Below are 20,756 nucleotides of genomic sequence, written 5' to 3' on the forward strand. Positions count from 1 at the left end.
GTATTTTTATTTGGCTTATTAAATGAAAATATCCCCTTATCAACAGGAGTAAAATGTATTCTGTTATTATATTCCAGTTGTTACTACTTAGACTTAAAAAAAACAATAAGTGGAGAAAACTTCGTGATTTCAAGACTATCTTCAGATTGCTTTAAATTTAACCTCAATGAGTTTTTTCACATAAATTACTTATTCAAACAAAAATTAGGTTTTTTTAATGCAATGGAACGTAGAATTCACCACCACACCTCAGCCACAGTCCATCAATCTTTTATTTTACCTCACTATATTGTGATAAGTATTTTAGCCCATATCCTCCAAACCAACGAATCCCATGACTAATTATAGAACTCCCTACACTAAATATTTTTTTATTGTATACTCTGACCTTAAATTTATAATTAGAAACCCACTTTTATAGAGAAATTTATTTTTTCTTATTTAACCTTTATTTTACATAAGACGTGTTTTGATTACCTGAAAACTGAATTGGTCAATGAAGTCAAACACAACAAATAAAGACATCAATATGCAAAATTTTAAAATTGTCAAGTTTACCTGCTGTCTTGCTTGTAGTGATCCCAATCACGATGATCTTTACCATTACTAAAAGAAGAATAAGGTCTCTTCCTAGAGTCACTCTTCTTGTACGAATCTCCCTGATGTCGGTCTTTATGATGATCATGATATTGAGATAAGTGTCTGTCAGATGAATAACTGTCCCTGCTGCTGTCATCATGATTTGTATTCTCTTTTAATCTTTCCACATCTGTTAAGATAAGTGTCCAACTTCTGTTAATGACTTAAAAAAAACATGGTAAACAAAATAATTTAACTGCTAGATTATAAGAACTCCTGTTTCAGCTCCAACCAACAAAAGTGAGAAAGTCAAAGTGTTAGTCACTCACTCCTATCTGACTCTTTGAGACCCCATGGACTGCAGCCAACCAGGATCCTCTATCCATGGGATTCTCCAGGCCAGAATACTGGAGTGGGTAGCCATTCCCTTCTCCAGGGGATTGTCCCAACACAGAGACTGAACCTGAGTCTCCTGTAATGCAGGTGGATTCTTGACTGTCCAGTTCCCAAATACAAGCAATTAAAGCATTTAGAAAATAGTTTATAAAAAGTCATACTAAGGCTTATGAATAGGTTTACTTTAATCTGAAATGTGAAGAATTACAACGAAAAATTTAAGGTCCATTTTCTTCTCAGACTATACTTTTATGACTCTTGCATAGAGCAATTAATCACTTAATTAATTAGATTAATATAGTCTATTAATATTAACTAATCTGTTAATATTCCAAATAATTTTTTGAAAATATGTTCAACAATTCTATGTTTTCTAGAAACTGGTAATAGTGATTTATGGAAAGTTAATAAGCTAAAAAGGATTATTAAGACACTAGATTTAACATGGGCATGTATCATCTAAAACACCTCACCCTCCCAGCAGAAAAAAAAAAAAGCCAGTTTTTAAACTGACTTTCCAAAACAATTAACAAGACTGACTTACCTGGATTTCTAATCACTTGTGTATTCAAGCTGCTGTTCTGGTCATTATTTTGCTAAAATAAACACACATATGTAAGAATCTTTTAAGTGGCATCAAACAACATTGTAAAACATGAAAAAGAAAATTCTGATGCTAAAAGAAGTTCTCCTCTATTAGAATGTATAAATGTAACACTGCTGCTGCTGCTGCTAAGTCGCTTCAGTCGTGTGGGACTGTGTGACCCCATAGACGGCAGCCCACCAGGCTCCCCTGTCCCTGGGATTCTCCAGGCAAGAACACTGGAGTGGGCTGCCACTGCCTTCTCCAATGCATGAAAGTGAAAAGTGAAAGTGAAGTCTCTCAGTCGTGTCCGACTCTTAGCAACCTCATGGACCGCAGTCTACCGGACTCCTCCATCCATGGGATCTTATATTTTTTAAAAGCAGAAACTATGGGTCTTATGACTTAAAAAAAAAAAAACAAGAACTGAAATAATTTTAGACTTAGAGAAAAGCCACAGAAATAATACTGAGAGTTCCCATATGCTTTTCACCAGTTTCTCCTAATTTTAATGTTTCTTATATAACCATAGTATAATAATCAAACCTAAAAAATTTATACTTTAGTACAATACTCTTAACTGAACTACAGACTTTATTCAGATTTCACATTTTTCCACTAAAGTTCTTTTTCTCCAGAACTCAATCTGGGACTCAGGTCCTCTTTGTTTCCTCCAATCTGAGACAGTTTTTCTTGTCTTCTAAGACCTTGACACTTGATGAGTACTAGACAATTACAGAGTATTTCTCAACTGGGGGTTATTTGATATTTTCTTATGATTTGACTCATGAGATTCCTTTTTGCCAAGAATTCCACAAAGTGATGTACCTTTTTCATTACACAATACAGGGGGTTCATGATGTCAATATGTCTTATCACTGGTGACATTAATCTTAACTGCTTGTTTAAGGCAGAGTTCTCCTCTACAAAGCTATGATTTTTCTCTTTGTAATCAACAAAGATCTTGGAGAAGATACTTTCAGACTATGCTAGTGTCTCGTTTTCTTGCCCACTAATTTTAGCTTTCTTTGGAAGCTCTCACCTGCAACAATTTTTACTGTGGTATTAATACTAATAGAGATTTTCTATTTCCCTTATTCCTTTTACATTTATTAGCTGAATTCTTGTATAAGGAAGAATATCTGTTTTAATTACATAAAGAAAAATGATGCATTTACTTACCTGGGATTCCTGCCGTTTTTTAATAGCATGCTTATATAATTTATGTAATTTTCTTGCATCGAACTCAGTAAACTTAGATACAAAAATCCACAGGTTTCTAGAAGAATAAAAGGCAAATTAGTCTGATCAAAAATACTTAGTTTTTAATGAAATCCCTTCAGTATACACAGAAACACACACATCTTAGCCCTCTCCGGAAAAAAGTCTCAGGATGTTATTTCTAGCATTAAAAAAAAAAGAAACCAACAAAAAAACCTTCGTAAGTGGGTAAAATTCCCCCAAAAACCTAGACAGTGTTAACTTTTACTTCTCTTCCAAATTCCTTCATTTTATAGTCTTCGGATTTGAAGATTTAAAACTAAAGAGAAGTAAACTTACAAATCAGGAAGGGATTCATATTATGGTTCAGATTAGATATAAAAGGAATAAACTATGTTAGTAGTTCAAGTAAAATATCATCAGAAAACATGGATTAAGCTTGTGAAAGAGAAGTCCTGAATAATGCATTAAAAGGTACTGTCATTTTATAATTGTGATGTAATGGTCAGAAGAGTAACATGATCAGACACTGTAAGCCCAGGACAGTATTCCATGTTTACGCCTCTCTTCCCATCCCAATGCTGGGATTAGGATTAGTAATTGACCATGGCATTCCTTCACAAATTTAGACGCAGTCTTTGGATTAGTCTCAACACAGCTTCTTCAGAGCCACTACAAATCAGTGACATGTGAGTTGAAGTCTGTCTGCCATCAATAGTAATAATTTCATATATTTACAATTTTTCTCGACCCTCTAGCTTTCCAGTAGGTATGTTAAAGATTTTGAATCTTGCTTACATAAACAGAGTAAAGAAATTACTAAAGAGCCAATGATGGAGGTTTAGTGGACTAACATCAATATCTTTACTGAGCTCAAGCAACAGATTTTAAGTGATTTTTTTTTTTTTTTAATTTATTTTTGGCCATGCTGGGTCTTCGTTGCTAAGTGGGCTATTCTCTAGTTACGGTGAATGGGACTAGTCTTTAGTTGTGACGTGTGGACTTCCCACTACAGTGGGTTCTCTTGTTGCAGAGCCACGGGCCCTAGGTGTGCAGGCTTCAGCAGTTGCGGCACACGGGCTTGGCAGATGCGGTTCTCGGGCTCTAGAGCATGGGCTCAACAGCTGTGGTGCACGGGCTTAGTTGTGCCAAGGCATGTTGGATCTTCCTGGATCAGGGATTGAACTCATGTCTCCTGCACTGGCTGTGGATTCTTTACCACTGAGGCACAAGTCCACACTTATGTGATTTTTAAAAAAATAAAACCCTGTATGTGTGAATAATGACTTCCCCAAAGAAAGTCATCTCTCAGTGATAGTAACAGAAGTAAGAAAGTCTAAACAAGCAAAAATCCTGAGCTAGAAAATAACTTTTCTCATTCCTTTCTATGGGAGAAATAAAATTATATAACAACAGCACTTAATTTGGGGATTTCTTAATACCCAAGACGTATTTCTCTCAACTACCAAGCATCAGTTGCCCAGGACTACAAAATACACACTGTCAGGAAGTCCTGAATGAGATAACTGTGTAAAGTACCTAACCTGTAGCATCCTTCAAGTAGGCACAGTCAGATGTAGCAGAGAATTTTTAAAATAAACAAATGGGGTAATAAGACTAAGTGACTAGGTAAGGCCAGAAGACAGGGTTCCTAATTCTTTTTCCACTAAGATCAAACATTCCCAGCCTTTTGATTTTGAACACAGATATGTGTGAAGAGCTGCTTGCTTGTAAACTACTAAATCACTAAGCGTTAATAAATTCTGGAAATCAGAAATCTGTGTCATGCAATAACTACAAAATTATCCCAGCATATGTGCATACAGAGATGGATAACTGGTGATTTCTAAAAGAATTCTTAGCAGTGTTGTTAAGTCAGATGTGGCTTTCTCAAGTGCTTTCTTTTCTTTTTTTAAATTTAGTTTGGGACAGCTGTTTGCTTAACTGCACTAAAAGATGATACCACTTCTTCATCAATATTTGGGTCTATAATTTTACAAAAACTATAAAATGTATTGCAATTTAAAGAGCAGTCATTCAAACCCTGTATTTAATGTGCATATATATGTGTAATATTCTCAAAATTTGTTTCTCTAGTAATACTTCATATAGCCTGTAAATTTTGGCTACTTAAGTAAAATATGTAGCATATTAACAAGGCTTATCAAGTTATCAAGACTAATATTAGCAGGCTAATTTAAACTAATGGAACATTTTCATAATACACATGCCTAACTATTTTGTTAATTTTTCAACATGAAAATTTTCATACATCAAAGATACAAAAGAACTTTACAATGATCACCCATATACTTAACACCTAGATTCTCTTATTAGCATTTTACTGTGCCTGCTTCATCACATATCATTCCATATAGCCATCCCTCTCAATCGCTCTAATTTCTGTTTGCATTTCAAAGAAAAAGTATAGGTATCAGTGTATCTCCCCCTAAACACTTCATGCATATTATTAAGTAGAGTCAATATTACTTAGCTTTTTTATTTGAAACATTCTTTAGACAATACTATTCTCTGTAATCAATTATCAATGAAATGAAAGAAAGAAAAAAGAGCTAATATCAAGTCATGAAAAATATCAGATAGCGGCTAGGGAAATCAAATCATTCAACAACTTCAACATTAAATATATTAAAATTTTTCTAATTTACATACTAATTAGCCAAATCCTATTATTATCCATTGTTTGACATTAAACTAAAACAGCTTATTTTGAAATTAAAATTTTTAAAAAAGCGACTGAGAAAAAAATGGGTGAAAAACCTGAGTATTTTTCTAAAGAAGACATACAGATAGATGGATGACAGGTACATGAAAAGATGCTCAATATCACTAATCTTCAGGGAAAAGCAAATCAGAGCCAAAATGAGATATATCACCTCACACCTAACAGCTACTGTAAAAAAGGAAAAACAAGTGTTGGCCAAAATGTGGAGGAAATGGGCTCCTCATGCACTGTTGCTGGGAATATAAATTGGTATGGTCACTATGGAAAACAGCATGTAAGTTCCTCAAAAAATTAAAAATAAAACTACTATATGAGCCAACAATTCCACTCCTCTGTACTTCTTTGAAGGAAATGAAAGCACTAATTCAGAAAGATATATGCACCCCCAAGTTCACTATGGCATTATTTTACAAAAGCCAAGACAAAGAAGCAACCTAAGTGTCCATCCATAGATGGATGACTAGACAAAGAAGTAGAATTCTCTTGCGCGCGCACACACACACATACACACACACACACACACACACACACACACACACACACACAAAGAAATATTACGCAGACATAAAAAGGAATACAACCTTGACATTTGGGACAACATGGATGGACTCCAGCTGGGGAGAACATATAACAGAGATAGACTCACAGAGGACGAACGGGTGGCTGCCAGAGGGCACATGTGCAAGCGCGTGAATGAGACGGGTGAAGGGCATTAAGAGCACAAACTGCCAGTTACGAAATAAATGCGTCTCGGGGAGGTGACATGCAGCACAAGCGAGAGAGTCAACAGCATGAAACTGTATGGTACCTAATCTATAAAACTATCGAATCGTGATGTTGTATACCTGAAACTAACAGTGGACGTTAACTACACTTTAATAAAGTAAAATGCAAGTTTTGTCTTATTTAAAAATAAATGAAATTAAAATTGTCACTAATGTTATTGGCTTCTATTAATGTATAATGTACTTGAGTTATTCGTTAAAGATAATGTGCACATTCTAGTTTTCATTTTGTTGTTTATTACAACAAAAGGCTAAAAAGAATCAGCATGTCTTTATGTCCCCCCTCCCCACAGCATGTCTTTAAATTTTTAAGAATATTGTGTTAGGGAAATGGTCATCAGAAAATGTTAAAATGTTCACTATAGGTATGACATTAACCTTGAAATAAAATTTATAAGCAAACTTCAGTTCAGTTTGGTCGCTCAGTAGTTTCTGACTCTTTGCAACCCCATAGACTGCGGCACACCAGCCTTCCCTGTCCACCACAGGGACAAACTTGAAGTGAAGTGAAATCCACAGCAGCTGAGAAAATTCAACTAGCCCTGAAATGAATTTATCAACTATCGCCATTCTAGAGTTAAAAGAGTAAAGAGATAGGGAATTAGTAAACTGTGTTTTTGTTAGTAATTTCTCTTTAAAAATTGGTTTTGTAGAAAACAATCTAGTTGAAATTAGATTCTGATCCTAATTATATCACCTGCTAAATTGTGTGATCTTGGGCAAAACTCCAGACCTGGAACTAGTGCAAGAGTGAGTGCCTTGTTAAAGTTCATATGCTACACGCCTCCTTTGCCATACCCCAGGTCCTAGCCCTTCAAGGTTTACCTGAGTCCATTTTTTTTCTTTGTGTAAAATTGAACTAATAACTGTTAAGACTTCCTAAACAGAGGATTTTTAAAGGGATCTTAGAACAAAGCATAGGAAAGTACAAGTGAAACACAAATATGCATTATTATAGTTATCACTAGATTACAAGTGATTTTTAAATAAAAAACTAGTGTCGCATTTCCTCGTCAACTATTCATGTTTATATACAAGCCAAAATATTTGTATATAAACATCCATAAGAAATAAAGCAGGTTATAAAATTATGGTTATTATAAAAATTTGCTTAAAGAATAATCATGGATCAAGTCTCTATCTTTACAATTGCAGGTAAGGTCTTGATAGTTCTTCCTTTTGTAGAATCAGTAACCGTAGCTGTGTTCTGTGGGGTGGAGTCAGGGCAGGGTCAGGTGATCAGAAGTTCAACCTTTAATACAAGGGACTCTTTCCCTTGCTTCTACATTCCCCCCCCCCATTTTTCTCCAAGACAGCAGAATAAAAACTAATTTGCTCTTGAAAGATTTCTCAGTTAGGGTCTTTCTGTTCTCCTTTACCATTTAAGGGAATCTGGTATAATCAGACACAGTGGCAGCAGGAATAAGTACCAAGGAATATGAAATCAAGGTAGATGAGAGTGGGAGGAAAAACAAAAGGTAAGTTGCCCAGCTGTGCAGAAAGAGGAATAAAGCCTTGGAAGTTAAGGTCGAACACAAAAGTCTCTTGGCTACTTGGTCTCTCTTCTTTTAGAGGTTTTTTCCTCCCCCTTTAAATCTGAAGTAGATGAGAGTGGGAAGAAAAATAAAAGGTAAGTTGCCCAGCTGTGCAGAAAGAGGAATACAGCCTTGGAAGTTAAGGGCGAACACAAAAAGTCTCTTGGCTATTTGGTCTCTCTTCTTTTAGAGGTTTTTTCCTCCCCCTTTCCTACTAACTAAATCTGAAGTAACTACTTTTATTAGTCAACATGTAATTTCAACAAGATGCTGCTCATTTCTAATCTAAAAAGCCAGTAAAATTGATACTCTGCCTTCTTCATAAACTCAAAAATCTAAAGTCTAATTACATGAAAGTTTAAAAACTGGTATGTAGTACACAAGTATTTTCAGAGAGAAACTAAACTCCTGTTACACTAAAGGCAGGAAATAATTTTAATATAATCCTTTAATTAAATTCAAAGATAACTCACTGCATTTCTTTTATTTTCCAATTTTATCTCAGACAAACAACAATCAAGATATCAGTATGTTCAGGAGTCAATGACACAGAAAATTTAACTTTGGCTCAAATATGAAAAGACAGAGAATGTGGCTATATTCTCACTTAATCCTGGTATATATAGTTGAACTCCTACTGTATTCCTATCCTGTAGTTCTGTACTTTAGAGGTCACTGTATGAGAAGATAAGAGTTTGAGAAAAATGGAATAATCTCTTCTATGGTATTTAGGAAAGTAAGCTCCAGTATATATACTTCAACCATAAATAAAATATTAAACTAGACACTATGAATATAGTACTTGAGAATTACTGCCTCTCATTCCTCATAAAAGGGCTTCCCTGGTAGCTCACGTGGTAAAGAATCTGCCTGAAATGCAGAAGACCTGGGTTCGATACCTGGGTTGGGAAGACCTGTAGGCAGAGGAGCCTGGAAGGACACAGCCCATGGGGTCGCCAAGAGACAGACATGACTGAGTGACTAACACACACACACACTTCATAAAAATCTTTCATTATTCTTCAGTAACTGAAAAATATGCAGTCTTAGCAGTTTACAGGTGATAATACTGGGGGGCTCATACATAGTGGTAACTGTTCAAGGTCATAAAGTCAAAAATTAGGCAAGTTGCAACTAAGTATGCATGTCTTGTGATCCAACCTCAGTGACCACTCCACGTCATTACAGACACATGACTTTAGACTCTTCTTACGTCCACGCAAGGCTTCAGTTTTTTAGACGTAAGCTCAGATTCACTTGTTTACAAAAGCCTAGTGATCACGATCAACTTCCTATCTCCTCTTTTTAAAATGAGTCCTGGTTGAGTTTAAGAAGGGGATAAGGATAGTTTTCTTTTTTTGTAAATTTAGTGAAATCATGTCTCCTGCAGAAATGTGTCATGAAAATGTTTTTTTGATATGCAAATGCACTGTATGTAGCAAAAAAAATCACTAGGTTAATAAATAATTGTCAATAACTAGTTTATGCTCATTTTATTGTTTTCCTAGCCTGTCTAGTAGTCTGGCTTAACAGTGACCTGGATTTGGTAATCATTAAGTGATTAATACCACTTATCACATTATAATATCACTTATCACATCATATCATAGTTCAGGTTTACAATTTTAAGATCAAATGTGTTGCTGCTAGTTCTAAAATGAAGGGGAAAATACAGTCTGCATTTTACACTGCTTGAGGACATTTATTTTTACAAGGCTTTACAGTTTGAGGTATTACTGAGAATAATTTGGTAAATTGGGAAAATTTTTAAGAATAAAGTGCAATCTGAATGTTAACGAAACACCTTTCACTATTTATTTAAAGGCATAGATGCCACCTGTGGTTTTTTCATTATGCATAATTAAGGAATCACTTATTTATAAAACATTTTAAAGGAAAAAAATGAAAACAACCAGCCTCACTCTGTAAACATTCTGTGACCTAAACTTCAGGAGGTGAAAAAGAAACTGAAATACAAGAGACAAACAGTGAAGTGAAGCTGCTCAGTCATGTCTGACTCTTTGGAATTCTCCAGTCCAAAATACTGGAGTGGGCAGCCTTTCCCTTCTCTAGGGTGTCTTCCCGACCCAGGGATCGAAGCCAGGCCTCCCACATTACAGGAGGACTCTTAACCAGCTGAGTCACAAGGGAAGCCCAAGAATACTGAAGTGGGTAGCCTATCCTAGCAGATCTTCCTGACCCAGGAATTGAACCAGGGTCTCCTGCACTGCAGGCAGATTCCTTACCAGCTGAGCTATCAGGGAAGCCCTAGACACAAGTAAGAGACAAACAGACAGTTACACAATTACAAATTTAACACGTCCTCAAAAATACGTCACTTACTTTCTCCACTGCTTGATTTGTTCAGGATTTGTATACTCTTTCAGACATTCTGTGATATGGTCTCCGATTTTTATCAAGCACTGTCTAGTATGTTCCAGTTGTTCTCTTTCCGAAAGGCCTCTCTCAGGCCTATCAAGCTGCTTCAATGCTGCTTTGACAGGCCTCATCCTCTCTTTACACTTAAATAGGAAAAGAAGACCAGAACTACATATTAAAAGCATGAATTCAACACAGAGCTACTTCTTCCAGTGATACTTACATGAGTAAATGTAACATGAAATGAGCATTAAACCTCACCTCACAGCTCTTAAATGTCAAGAGTTTTCCCCTCAGACTTTATTCAAAAAGCAAGGTTTTCCATTGTCATTTAAAAATCAATCTTTGTGTAAGTAAAAGCCTTGGATTTTACTTACTTTTTACAAAAACAGTTACTTTCTACACTGTAGCACACCATTCTAAACAGTTTTAATGTTAAAAGATAAAATATTTTAGAGTAGAACTTAATATTCTATATTGGCTCTAATACAGAATAAAATGTAAAAGAAACTTTATATAATAAACTGGCAAAGCTATAACTTCAACCTAGCTACAAGTATACACTGTTCTTCTAATTCCTTAGGACAAAACAAAGTAGCTAATGATGAATTTTGCTGCTATCCTACTGCAGGCAGTCAGGGATGTAAGGGTGTTTGATAGAAGCCCATCTTTTCCTTGGCCTACATATCACTAGAATGCTAGTAAAAGGACAACATACCCAAAACTGTACCATTCAATGAAGTCCAATTGATGTAATAAAAACTATCGACCTTATACCAACACCAGACTAAAAATATTGCTAGAAAATCAAACTACAGATAAAGTTTATTATATATAAATGCAAAACCAACTTTAAATTTTACAGTAATTATATCCATGAGTAGCAAGTACGGTTACTTCTGGGTATGCAAGGATGGGTCAACTACAGACGGTATATTTGGTTGACTTAATGCCACCATTTATTTGAAAACCAGAAATCCTCACATCCCTGCTGTGAAGGGCCTTTCTTATAATCAGGTGTCTACCTTATACGTGAAAATCTGTTTCTGAGTACTTTATTGTTTTATTGACCTATTTCTTCACATCAGTTGGGAAACTTTCCATCTTTTGTCAGGCATAATTTAAATAACACTGGAAACACTGGGAATTGTGTGTTCTTTAGTTAAAATTAGAACTCAGCCAAGCCTGACTTTTTTAAAAAGGGAAAACACTTGTTTTCTAATTTTTATGTTATTCATATTTGTTTTCTACATTTTCTATTTCTTGTTCAATTTTGGTAGTTTATATTCTGCTGTTCAGACTCAGTTGGATGCATGCTCAGTTGCATCCAATTCTGCAATGCTGCAGACTGTAGCCAGCCAGGCTCCTCTGTCCCTGGGATCCAGGTAAGAATACTGGAGTGGGTTGCCATTTCCTTCTTCAGGGGATCTTCCCAACTCAGGGATTGAACCTGCATCTCTTGTGTCTCCTGCATTGGCAGGAAGATTCTTTACCACTGCACCATCTGGGAAGCCCCTTGTAGGTTGAACACATACTATATTCTAGGCATTGTTCTAGACCCAGAAAATAGAGCAGTAAATAAAATGAAGACCCTGCTTTTATGGAGCTTGTACTCCAGTAGGAGAATAGAGCCAACAAATAAACAAGACAGTGTTTAAAATGGTGACAACTATGATAAAAAAAAAAAAGTAAGACACAGCAGGGAGCTTTCTACCTTATATAAGATTTCAGACAATGGTAATGCTTGAGCAGATATTTGAAGAAAACGAAGGAGTAAGCCATTTCAAGCAAAGGGAAGAGCAAGTAAAATCGTCCTGTAACTTGTCTGACATGTTCAAGGGAACAGTAAGAACTCCCAGTACTATGAACTGCAGTACTATCAAATTCAAATGCATCTCTAAATTTAAAGTTTTAAAAGATGAATATAAATTCAAATGTTATAGGTATTTTTCCAATAACCAGAAACTTTACTACTTACAATGCTGAATGTCTTCTGATCCAGCTCTTCAGATTCTTCCGCTATGGGCACTGGTTCACCACTTGCAGTGATGTGAACTGGAGCATCCAACAAGGAAGATTTCTTAGGTCTTTCCTTGCTTTCAGACTTGGATTCACTCAGCTAGTGAAAGAAGAAAACAAAAACACAACAACAAAGGCAAAAATGATTAACATCTCCAGAAGACAATTTACTCTCATTGTAGTCTATAAAGTTTATTCACATTTAACATTCTTAGGTATTTTATCTTTTCCCCACTTGGGAAAACCAAAAGTAAAGCTATCCTATGATGTCACTTATTCGGTAAGGCATCTAAAAAAGGATTTAAACCTGTTTTCTACTCTACTAGATATGCATGTGTATTTTTAAAGAACTCAGTTATTGAGATTAACTGGGCTAAAAGGCAGTTTATTCTCCTAAAATGTAAATAAGCTGATTGTGTCACTTTCTAAATTTCATATTATGATTTGCATACCTTTTCTTCTTTTATGTCTTTTTCTTTCTGTATAGCTTCTTTTACTTTGTTTTCTCTTTTCTCTTTAAAATCTTTTTCCTTTATATCTTTCTTATCCTCTTTTTCTTTTATCTCCCTTTTAAGTTCTCTTTTATTTTCCTTTTCTTTTGCTTCCCTCTTTTCTTCTGGTTCCTTCTTTATACAAACATCTGGCTCAGTTTTTTCTTCACTGTCTCTTTCTGTTTTAATTTTTTTGTTTGGATGTTTCACAGAAGTGATTTCATCCTGAAAAGTGCAAGTATGGCCAATGTATTACTAACCAAATCTTGACAAAGACTAATTTCTTTTCTTTGCATGACTACTGATTGCATGTATGTGGATTCTGAGAGAAATAATCCAGAATCCCATTAGTAATGATACATGCAAGAAAAACTAAGATAAGCCAATCCCATTCAAAATTCATAACAAAATGAGACAATGTCTTTAAATGGCAAATGTTTGAAAAGGAAGGACCTTTGCTCTTTCCCTTTAGTGACATATGATATTCTACTGGATGGTAGAATTCTATTCTATAAATGAGACTATACAACAAACTATAAAAAAGGACTTCAGTATTTAAAAGTAAAATTTTAAGCCTAAGTTCAAATTTCAAATGTAAAGCACACTGAAAACATGCCATGTGCCCTTTTCTATATATAACAGGTTGCTTTTCTAAAACACATTCTTACCTTATCATCATCTTCATCAGACTTCTCTGAGGGCAAGGGAGAAGAATCACTCTTTATTTCCTCTTTCACTTTTATAGACTTCATTGCTTTATTCTTCTTAGCTCTTGCTTTTCGCCTTTTTGAACCTCCCTAAAAATAATTATTTTTATTCTCACCAACCCCACAGATTCCATTAAAAAATCTTAAATACTAAATCTATGAAGCTAAAAGAACAGACACTCCTACCCAATCCTTAGTCTGTTGGTACAACAATCTTAGAAATTATCAACAAAAGTGATATAGCTTAATCAAATGCAAATTAATCTGATTAAATGCTAACCAACTGTAACTATTCCTTAAAAAAAAAAAAAAAGAATAGAGAGAAGTAGGAGGGCTGTTCACAATCCTAAATTATTATCTTCAGAAACAATGCCACCAGAGATAGCATTAGAAATTATTTTAAATAGTACAGAGGTAGTTATTAACACTGTGGTCACAGGTAAACTTTCAAAGGTTGCTTTAGTTTCCAATCACCTCTCTTTTACTGCCTTTTTCCTTCTTTTGTGGAGCACAATCAATAAGCTTGGTGCTCTTCAATACTTCCTATTCCTTAAGCTGCCCAATGTCTCCAAATCCAATTACTGCCCTGTCTCCAGTAATGGAGGCTTGACCTCTCAAAAAACACCCCATTTCACTCCAAAAGTTGCTCCCATACTAAATACTAGGAAAAGAGCTGCTTCTTCTGAAAGACATGACTTACTAGAGTTTGAACATGAATGCTGAGATCAGTTAAGGCAAAATACCACCATATTCAAACAAAGCTACTAAACTACAGATAAACACAGTGATGAGTCCATGTTAACCACAGGGTGATGGGGTAAACTAGGTTTATCTTATCCAAAAAAAGTAAAGTGCTCTTAAGCATCATATTTTAACTTACTGCACCAGAAAGCCTCTGAGCTTCTTTTTTTGCAAGATCTCTACTAAGTAATTTGATGAGGTAGTCTGCACGTGTCTGTAATTGTTTTGCTTGTGGTTTTTTATCAGGATCATCTGGAAGAATCTGAAAAGCAATTAATTTTTTCATCCTGTCTTTAATAAATAACATGAGAAATAATAATCACTTAAAAATGCCTTCTCAAAACAAACAAACAAAAAAACCACGTATAATGTCCTGGCAAGTTACAAATCTTAAAAGAATAAACAAAATTGAATGCAAAATACGTTTTTTATACCTATGCCACAAAGATTTCTTTCTCTGGAAATGAATTCCAAATACACAAGAAAACTATCCCTCTATTCATAAAGAGACTACACAGTATGAGGTTAGAAATTTCTTTCAAATACATATTGGTATGTTAGCAGTCAGTGTCATTAAAATCATAGTATTTAGATTTCCTTCCTTCTAAACAGTGTATTTAACTATGAAGTATACAAAAACCCCTAGAATATAAAGTATTGTCCATCTAGAAGAGGATCCAAAGCAGGCACTGTGAGAAACCTTCTACAATGAAAATATAAACTAATTTTGCTTCAAAGTAGCAAATGACAAATAGCTGAAGGTTCCCACTTGTCCATGAAGAAGTAAAATATAAAAAGATAAACTATAAGAATTGGGCAAGCCTTCAGTGTCTCCAGGCAAAGAAAGGATTCTAACGAGTGTGTGCTGTGCTGTGCTGAGTCGTGTTTGACTCTTTGTGACCCCATGGACTGTAGCCCACCAGGCTCCTCTGTCCATGGGGATTCTCCAGGCGAGAATACTGGAGTGGGTTACCATGCCCTCCTCCAGGGATCTTCCCAACCCAGGGATTGAACCCGGGCCTCCCGTATTGCAGGCAGATTCTTTACCATCTGAGCCACCAAGGAAGCCCAAGAATATTGGAGTTTGTAGACTATCTCTTCTAGGGGAACTTCCCAACTGAAGAATTGAACTGGAGCCTCCTCCGGTTGGATTCTTTACTAGCTGAGCTACCAGGGAAGCCCATAACAAGTGTGGTAGCATCAAATCACCAAAAATCCTAAACACTGGTATTTAAATACACACACACACACACTCACAAAACAATCCTTTTCTGCTCTTGATTAATATAGATGGCTAATGATTAAATGAGAGGCTTACTTTTTAACCTGATACTGTGAAGATAACAGAAAAGAAATTTCAGAGGTAAAGCAGAATCTAGACATCATTTAAATTTAATCCTTTCATGAAAACCAGATTCCAAAGAAGCCAAAATCACAAAGCTAACTTTCCGGACCCTGAGTTGACTTTATTTCTAACATAATTTAAAAGCAAAAATTCAACTTAACAAGAATGGTCAACAGAATCAAGTACTGCAGTACCTTGTGTGTCAGACTGAGGTCCGGATCCATTTTAATCATTTCCCAGCTTCCATATCCATATTCGTAGATACCAATTAACAAATTGGAATCATCTTCTTTGCCCCAGTCTATATCAAAATGAGCTGCCTTCGTGTGGCATGGGATGATATACCTATCATTAAAGTTAACAAACACTGTCAAGTTTATAATTGCCTCATTAAAAATTTTGAAAACCATGTTTGATCATTAGAACTTCAAAATACTGTGCTTTATTTTTAAAAACATTTCATTCAAACTGGCCATAGAATAAAAACCACTTCTAACATACATTCATGTCCAAATTATTGAGTAACAAGTATTTTACAACAGAAAAAAATAACTCACTGCTTTCTTTCTTCTGGATCTGAAGGAATGGATTTGTGCAGCGGTATTAATTCTTCTTCATGGGAGATAACCAGCTTGGCATTCACCTGTACACCTGATATTCGGAATGTTGGGCCCTTTACTTTTCCAAGTCTACCACCTATATTTGGAAAAGAATATTAAAAAGTATAAAACATATAATTCTACAAAATACAAAGCAACGTATGTTATTACTTATATAAAAAAGTAGTAGTATTTATTTACCTATATTTTTAAGTATTACTTATTTGCATTAAGGGGAGAGGCTTGCTGGCAAACCTTAAATTTCCCTCCAAGTCGTTTCACTACATACTAGTGATTATAATATAGCACAAGAGGATTCACAAAAAGCATTTCATGTACTACAGCAAACACATGTACTGTGCTGTGCTCAGTTGATCAGTCATGCCCAACTCTTGGACTGTAGCCCCCATGGACTGTAGCCTGCCAGGCTCCTTTGTGCATGAGATTTTTCAGGCAAGAACACTGGAGTAGGTTGCCACTTCCTCTTCCAGGGGATCTTTCTGACCCAGGAATCTAACCTGCACCTCCTCAGTCTCCTGCATTGGCAGGCGGGTTCTTTACCACTGTACCACCTGGGATTAATATGTCAGTCATTCTAAATAAGAGTTCCAGTATGATTTTTTTTCAGTACATCTAATTATTGAATCTTATCTAATTATTTTTATTTACAAAGATGAATTACAAAGTATAATGAAGTAACTATGTTAAAACCAATATCACATGTGTATACTTATAATATCTCATCTATACTATAGTAAAAATACAGTAAAGAATCCACCTGCCAATGCAGGAGACATAAGAGACATCAGTTTGACTTCTGGGTCAAGAAGATCCCCTGAGGAGGGCATGGCAACCCACTCCAGTATTGCCTGCAGAATCCCATGGACAGAGAAGCCTGGCGGGCTACAGTCCACAGCGTTGCAAAGAGTCGGACACAACTGAAGTGACTTTGCATATATACTGAAAATATAGTAGAACTAACGATTTCTGATGTTACCTCCCAGCAAGAAAATATACCAGGCAGATAGTTTCTATTGCCTTCAATAATACAATTCTGTTCCCCATTTTCTATTAACCGGAAATGGCCTTACTTTGTTTTATAAAGCATCTTTTAAGACTAATATATAGGTAACTTAAGACATACTATCAACCAAGCTCAATAAAAGCAGATTTCAACAATTCCATTTCTCTTTCTCTAAATCACTTTCATTTTAATATCACCTGTTCGTTCTGTTCCTGAAGAGTTGTCCTTTAAAGCTTTAATGCAACCATTATGTACCAATTCTCCTAGTCGTCTGAGGTCTGTCTCTGACTTATCAACTAATTCAGCATCTCGAGCAATTGCATCTAATCTGTAATAAAATAATACAATTTTCAGGTAAATGCAGAAAAAAATGAAGCCATTTAACATACATAAAAGTAAAGTTCTATAATTTTTTTATTACTAGACACTAAGCAGATAATACAAATAATGGTAAATGTTCAAAACATTTTTTTCATCTAAAATAGTTATGTAAGTATTCCATTGTAACCTCATACAGGTCCTCTCAAAATAAAATAGAAAATATCCCTATTTTAAGGTGGAGTTTGGGGAAGAAAAATAGAATTCAACCAATTTGAGTCTCTTCTACTCTATACTTGAGATAGTAGTTACAGCAGTTATTGAGAATAACTGATAAATCTGGTCTCTGAAGTCAGAGGCTACAACTTAGCCTCTCTATGGATGAATCTGCTATTTTTATAAGATTGTAAGGAAAAGGTAAGAAAAAGCATTTGAAAAGTACAATTATAAAAATGCAAATGTTTTATAATCCATGTATTTTACAGAAAACATTTGTAGATAAAATTTTAGATACTAGAAAGAATCAAGGATAGCACTAAAACACTTTAAAAAATCTATTTGAAATTTGCTTTCTACAGGCTAATTTTGTAAAAACCTGTTGCAGGAAATTTAAGAATAGTATAAATAAAACTGACAGCAAGTGACACATTCTGTAATTCTATTTAGAATGACAAATGTACTTACCTTTCCAGAGGGCCACCAAATTTCTTGTAACTCTTGATAAACCTAACAGAAAATAATTGGTTTAAATGTGGGCTTCACTATTTGTTACAACATAGATATACAGAAATAATACTTGTTAGTGTAAATATTATCAATAATTCAAGGCACTATTACTAACAAAAATGAATAAGCTATGCTAGAATCAAAATGTTAAAAGGTTAGATATCAATAAACATAAGACATATTTTAACACCCAGGATGATATTTAGAAACCAATATAAATAAAACAATAGAAGCTAAATTTTATTTTAGAAATTACTTTATTATTTTCACAAGACAAAAAAGGTTCAAGGCTATTAGAGGAAGTGTCTCCAGAATTCTCAATCATATTACACCACCTCACATTTTAAGTGTTGATAAAAATTTACTGAATATAGTTTTAAATCAGATATATGGCATTATACCAACAATGGAAAAATAAGTATTACTTAGGAACAAAGCTACCCAAGTGGTTGATGGATGAGGGAAAATATCCAGGAAAAGTAGAAGTTGCATTGTCTCTTCAACTAAAGACAGAAAGTCCAGCAAATCAGGTGGCCATAAAAGTACCCTAAATAAAATCTAACAATATATTTAGTTTTCTGGTAGAAAAAAAATGAGGAAGAACTTTATCAGACAGGTCTATGATTTAAAAGAAATGAGTTAACAATAGTTTGAAAGAAACAACAAACTCTGAAAATACAATAATGAACAACCTTTCACAAATTTCATACACAAAAATATTACATAGTCAACAAAATAAACTGTTATCCCATCCTCCATAAATAAAGCTGTGTGTATATATATATATAAATAAATATATTTTGAAAGAAAACTACAATTTATCTGTAAGGCCAATCTTACCTCAGTTCCTATTTGGACATATCAAACACTTTTAACATGGTTATTTTCAAAAAACCAATCACCCCACCGTAAAAAAATTAGAAAAATATGGAACTAAATTACTCCCACATAAAGAGTAATGTTGGGAGTCATATACAGTGAGAATTTTTAATAAATAATGTATTGAAGTACACATTCATCACTCAAAAGGACCACTATTCTGAACCACATTAATAAAACCAAAATAATTTAGCAGTCCAAACAGAGTAACAATAAATAACACAGCGTAGATGCCAAACTCATCTTTTACTCATAAAGACCAACCAAAATCAGAACCACCCAATCCCCACACAATTATATTTGCCTCTTCTAAAACTTTGTATTTTGTGGAATTTCTGTTTTAACTTCACCCCCTACTAAAACCAAGCTGAAGTAAAAATGGTCTTATGTCATCTTACCGCCGAATTTCTGCATCACTAAATCCTTTAATATTTTCCCGAGGGATAGTTCGTGGTCTTCCACGTTTCTTTGGCCTTTTTCTTTCTGATATTGAATCACTATCAGATCCAGAGTATCTCCTACTTCTACTGCGCCTCCCTTCACTTCCATTGAAACTAATCTGGAATTTGAAAACAAAATTTTGCCCATGTTTAGGTAAAGCTTCTGTTTTAAGAGCGACGAAAGCATTATGACTGACAAAATTAACATGTACATATAAAAAATAGTCTATAAACAAAATTAAAAAGCAAAAAAACTCCAAAAAATACAGCAGGTTAACGTCAAAGAGTCATATTAATAGTCTTAATGCTTAAAATATTCTTGTAAACCAGCAGGAAAATATCCATCGTCCTTTTGTAAAAATATGTGAAAGGTTATTAACAGTGATTAATCATATAACAAACAGAATTATACAACTTCCTGGTATATTTTTAAAAACTTGAATTAAAGTAACAATGCAGTGTAATTAAAGTTACTCCATCAACTTGACCAATACTAACTAACTAATACTAGCCAATACTGGTACTGGTAATGAAAACCAGATAGTCAAACACCTCTGATGGGTATTTATACAACAGAGAGCAATTTGATATTACACCAAACGCCTTAAAAATGATCATTCTGCTAACCCAGCAATATCATTCCTAGATATTTTTCCTGATAGCAGAAATGAAAAGGAACACTTGCCAATAAAGTCACTTTTATCATAGAAGTAAAAAAATCTAATCTACAAAACATTAACTTCTATTATACACATCAAATCACAAGGCAATCTAATAGGATAAAAGTAAGGAAATACAGATTATAAGAGGTGGAACTCGAACACTGGCTTACTTGTGAAGAGGATGAATGGTAGACATCAAGTACCATACAAGAAGATAAGATAAAAGTCAGCTAACATTTGCTAACGACTGAGCTGCCATGAGAAGAGAGGATTCCTGGGGACAAAAGACACAGGGAGAACCTGCACCCACCCACTCACAGGCACTTCACAAACCTCCACCAACTTACACCAGGTGCTCAAGAGAAAGATTGGAAATGGGGCTGGAGATTACAGAAAACTTTCCTTCATGGTGAAGGCCTGGAGAAAGAGAGTCACCTTTGAGGGGACAGTCAGGAAGCCTGGCCAGATCTTTCTCACCTACAGACCTGAGGACACAGAAGACCTAATATGCTTGTAGGAAAAGAAAAACCAAACCTGGCAGGGCAGTCTGGGGTGTGTTCATTTGCCTCAGACTCAAAATT

At 34.8% G+C, this 20,756-nt stretch overlaps 1 protein-coding gene across 3 annotated transcripts in view; it reads right to left on the minus strand.

The window, feature by feature from the left end:
- Nucleotides 1–20,756, minus strand: part of CHD1 (chromodomain helicase DNA binding protein 1) — a 72,114-nt gene that overhangs the window by 1,860 nt on the left and 49,498 nt on the right. For 2 of the 3 annotated variants that reach the window (XM_069590182.1, XM_069590181.1), the window contains 13 exons: nucleotides 19,472–19,632; nucleotides 18,153–18,194; nucleotides 17,348–17,478; nucleotides 16,085–16,223; nucleotides 15,722–15,872; nucleotides 14,322–14,444; nucleotides 13,403–13,531; nucleotides 12,696–12,959; nucleotides 12,203–12,343; nucleotides 10,189–10,367; nucleotides 2,741–2,837; nucleotides 1,520–1,571; nucleotides 559–769 (listed from right to left, as the gene is read on the minus strand). In XM_069590182.1, coding sequence (XP_069446283.1) covers nucleotides 559–769; nucleotides 1,520–1,571; nucleotides 2,741–2,837; nucleotides 10,189–10,367; nucleotides 12,203–12,343; nucleotides 12,696–12,959; nucleotides 13,403–13,531; nucleotides 14,322–14,444; nucleotides 15,722–15,872; nucleotides 16,085–16,223; nucleotides 17,348–17,478; nucleotides 18,153–18,194; nucleotides 19,472–19,632 — 1,820 coding nt within the window. The remainder of the gene's footprint in view (nucleotides 1–558; nucleotides 770–1,519; nucleotides 1,572–2,740; nucleotides 2,838–10,188; nucleotides 10,368–12,202; nucleotides 12,344–12,695; nucleotides 12,960–13,402; nucleotides 13,532–14,321; nucleotides 14,445–15,721; nucleotides 15,873–16,084; nucleotides 16,224–17,347; nucleotides 17,479–18,152; nucleotides 18,195–19,471; nucleotides 19,633–20,756) is intronic. The other variant, XM_069590183.1, reaches the window with a different exon arrangement.

This window comes from Ovis canadensis, chromosome 5 (assembly GCF_042477335.2).
Source record: "Ovis canadensis isolate MfBH-ARS-UI-01 breed Bighorn chromosome 5, ARS-UI_OviCan_v2, whole genome shotgun sequence".
Lineage (NCBI taxonomy): Eukaryota > Metazoa > Chordata > Mammalia > Artiodactyla > Bovidae > Ovis > Ovis canadensis.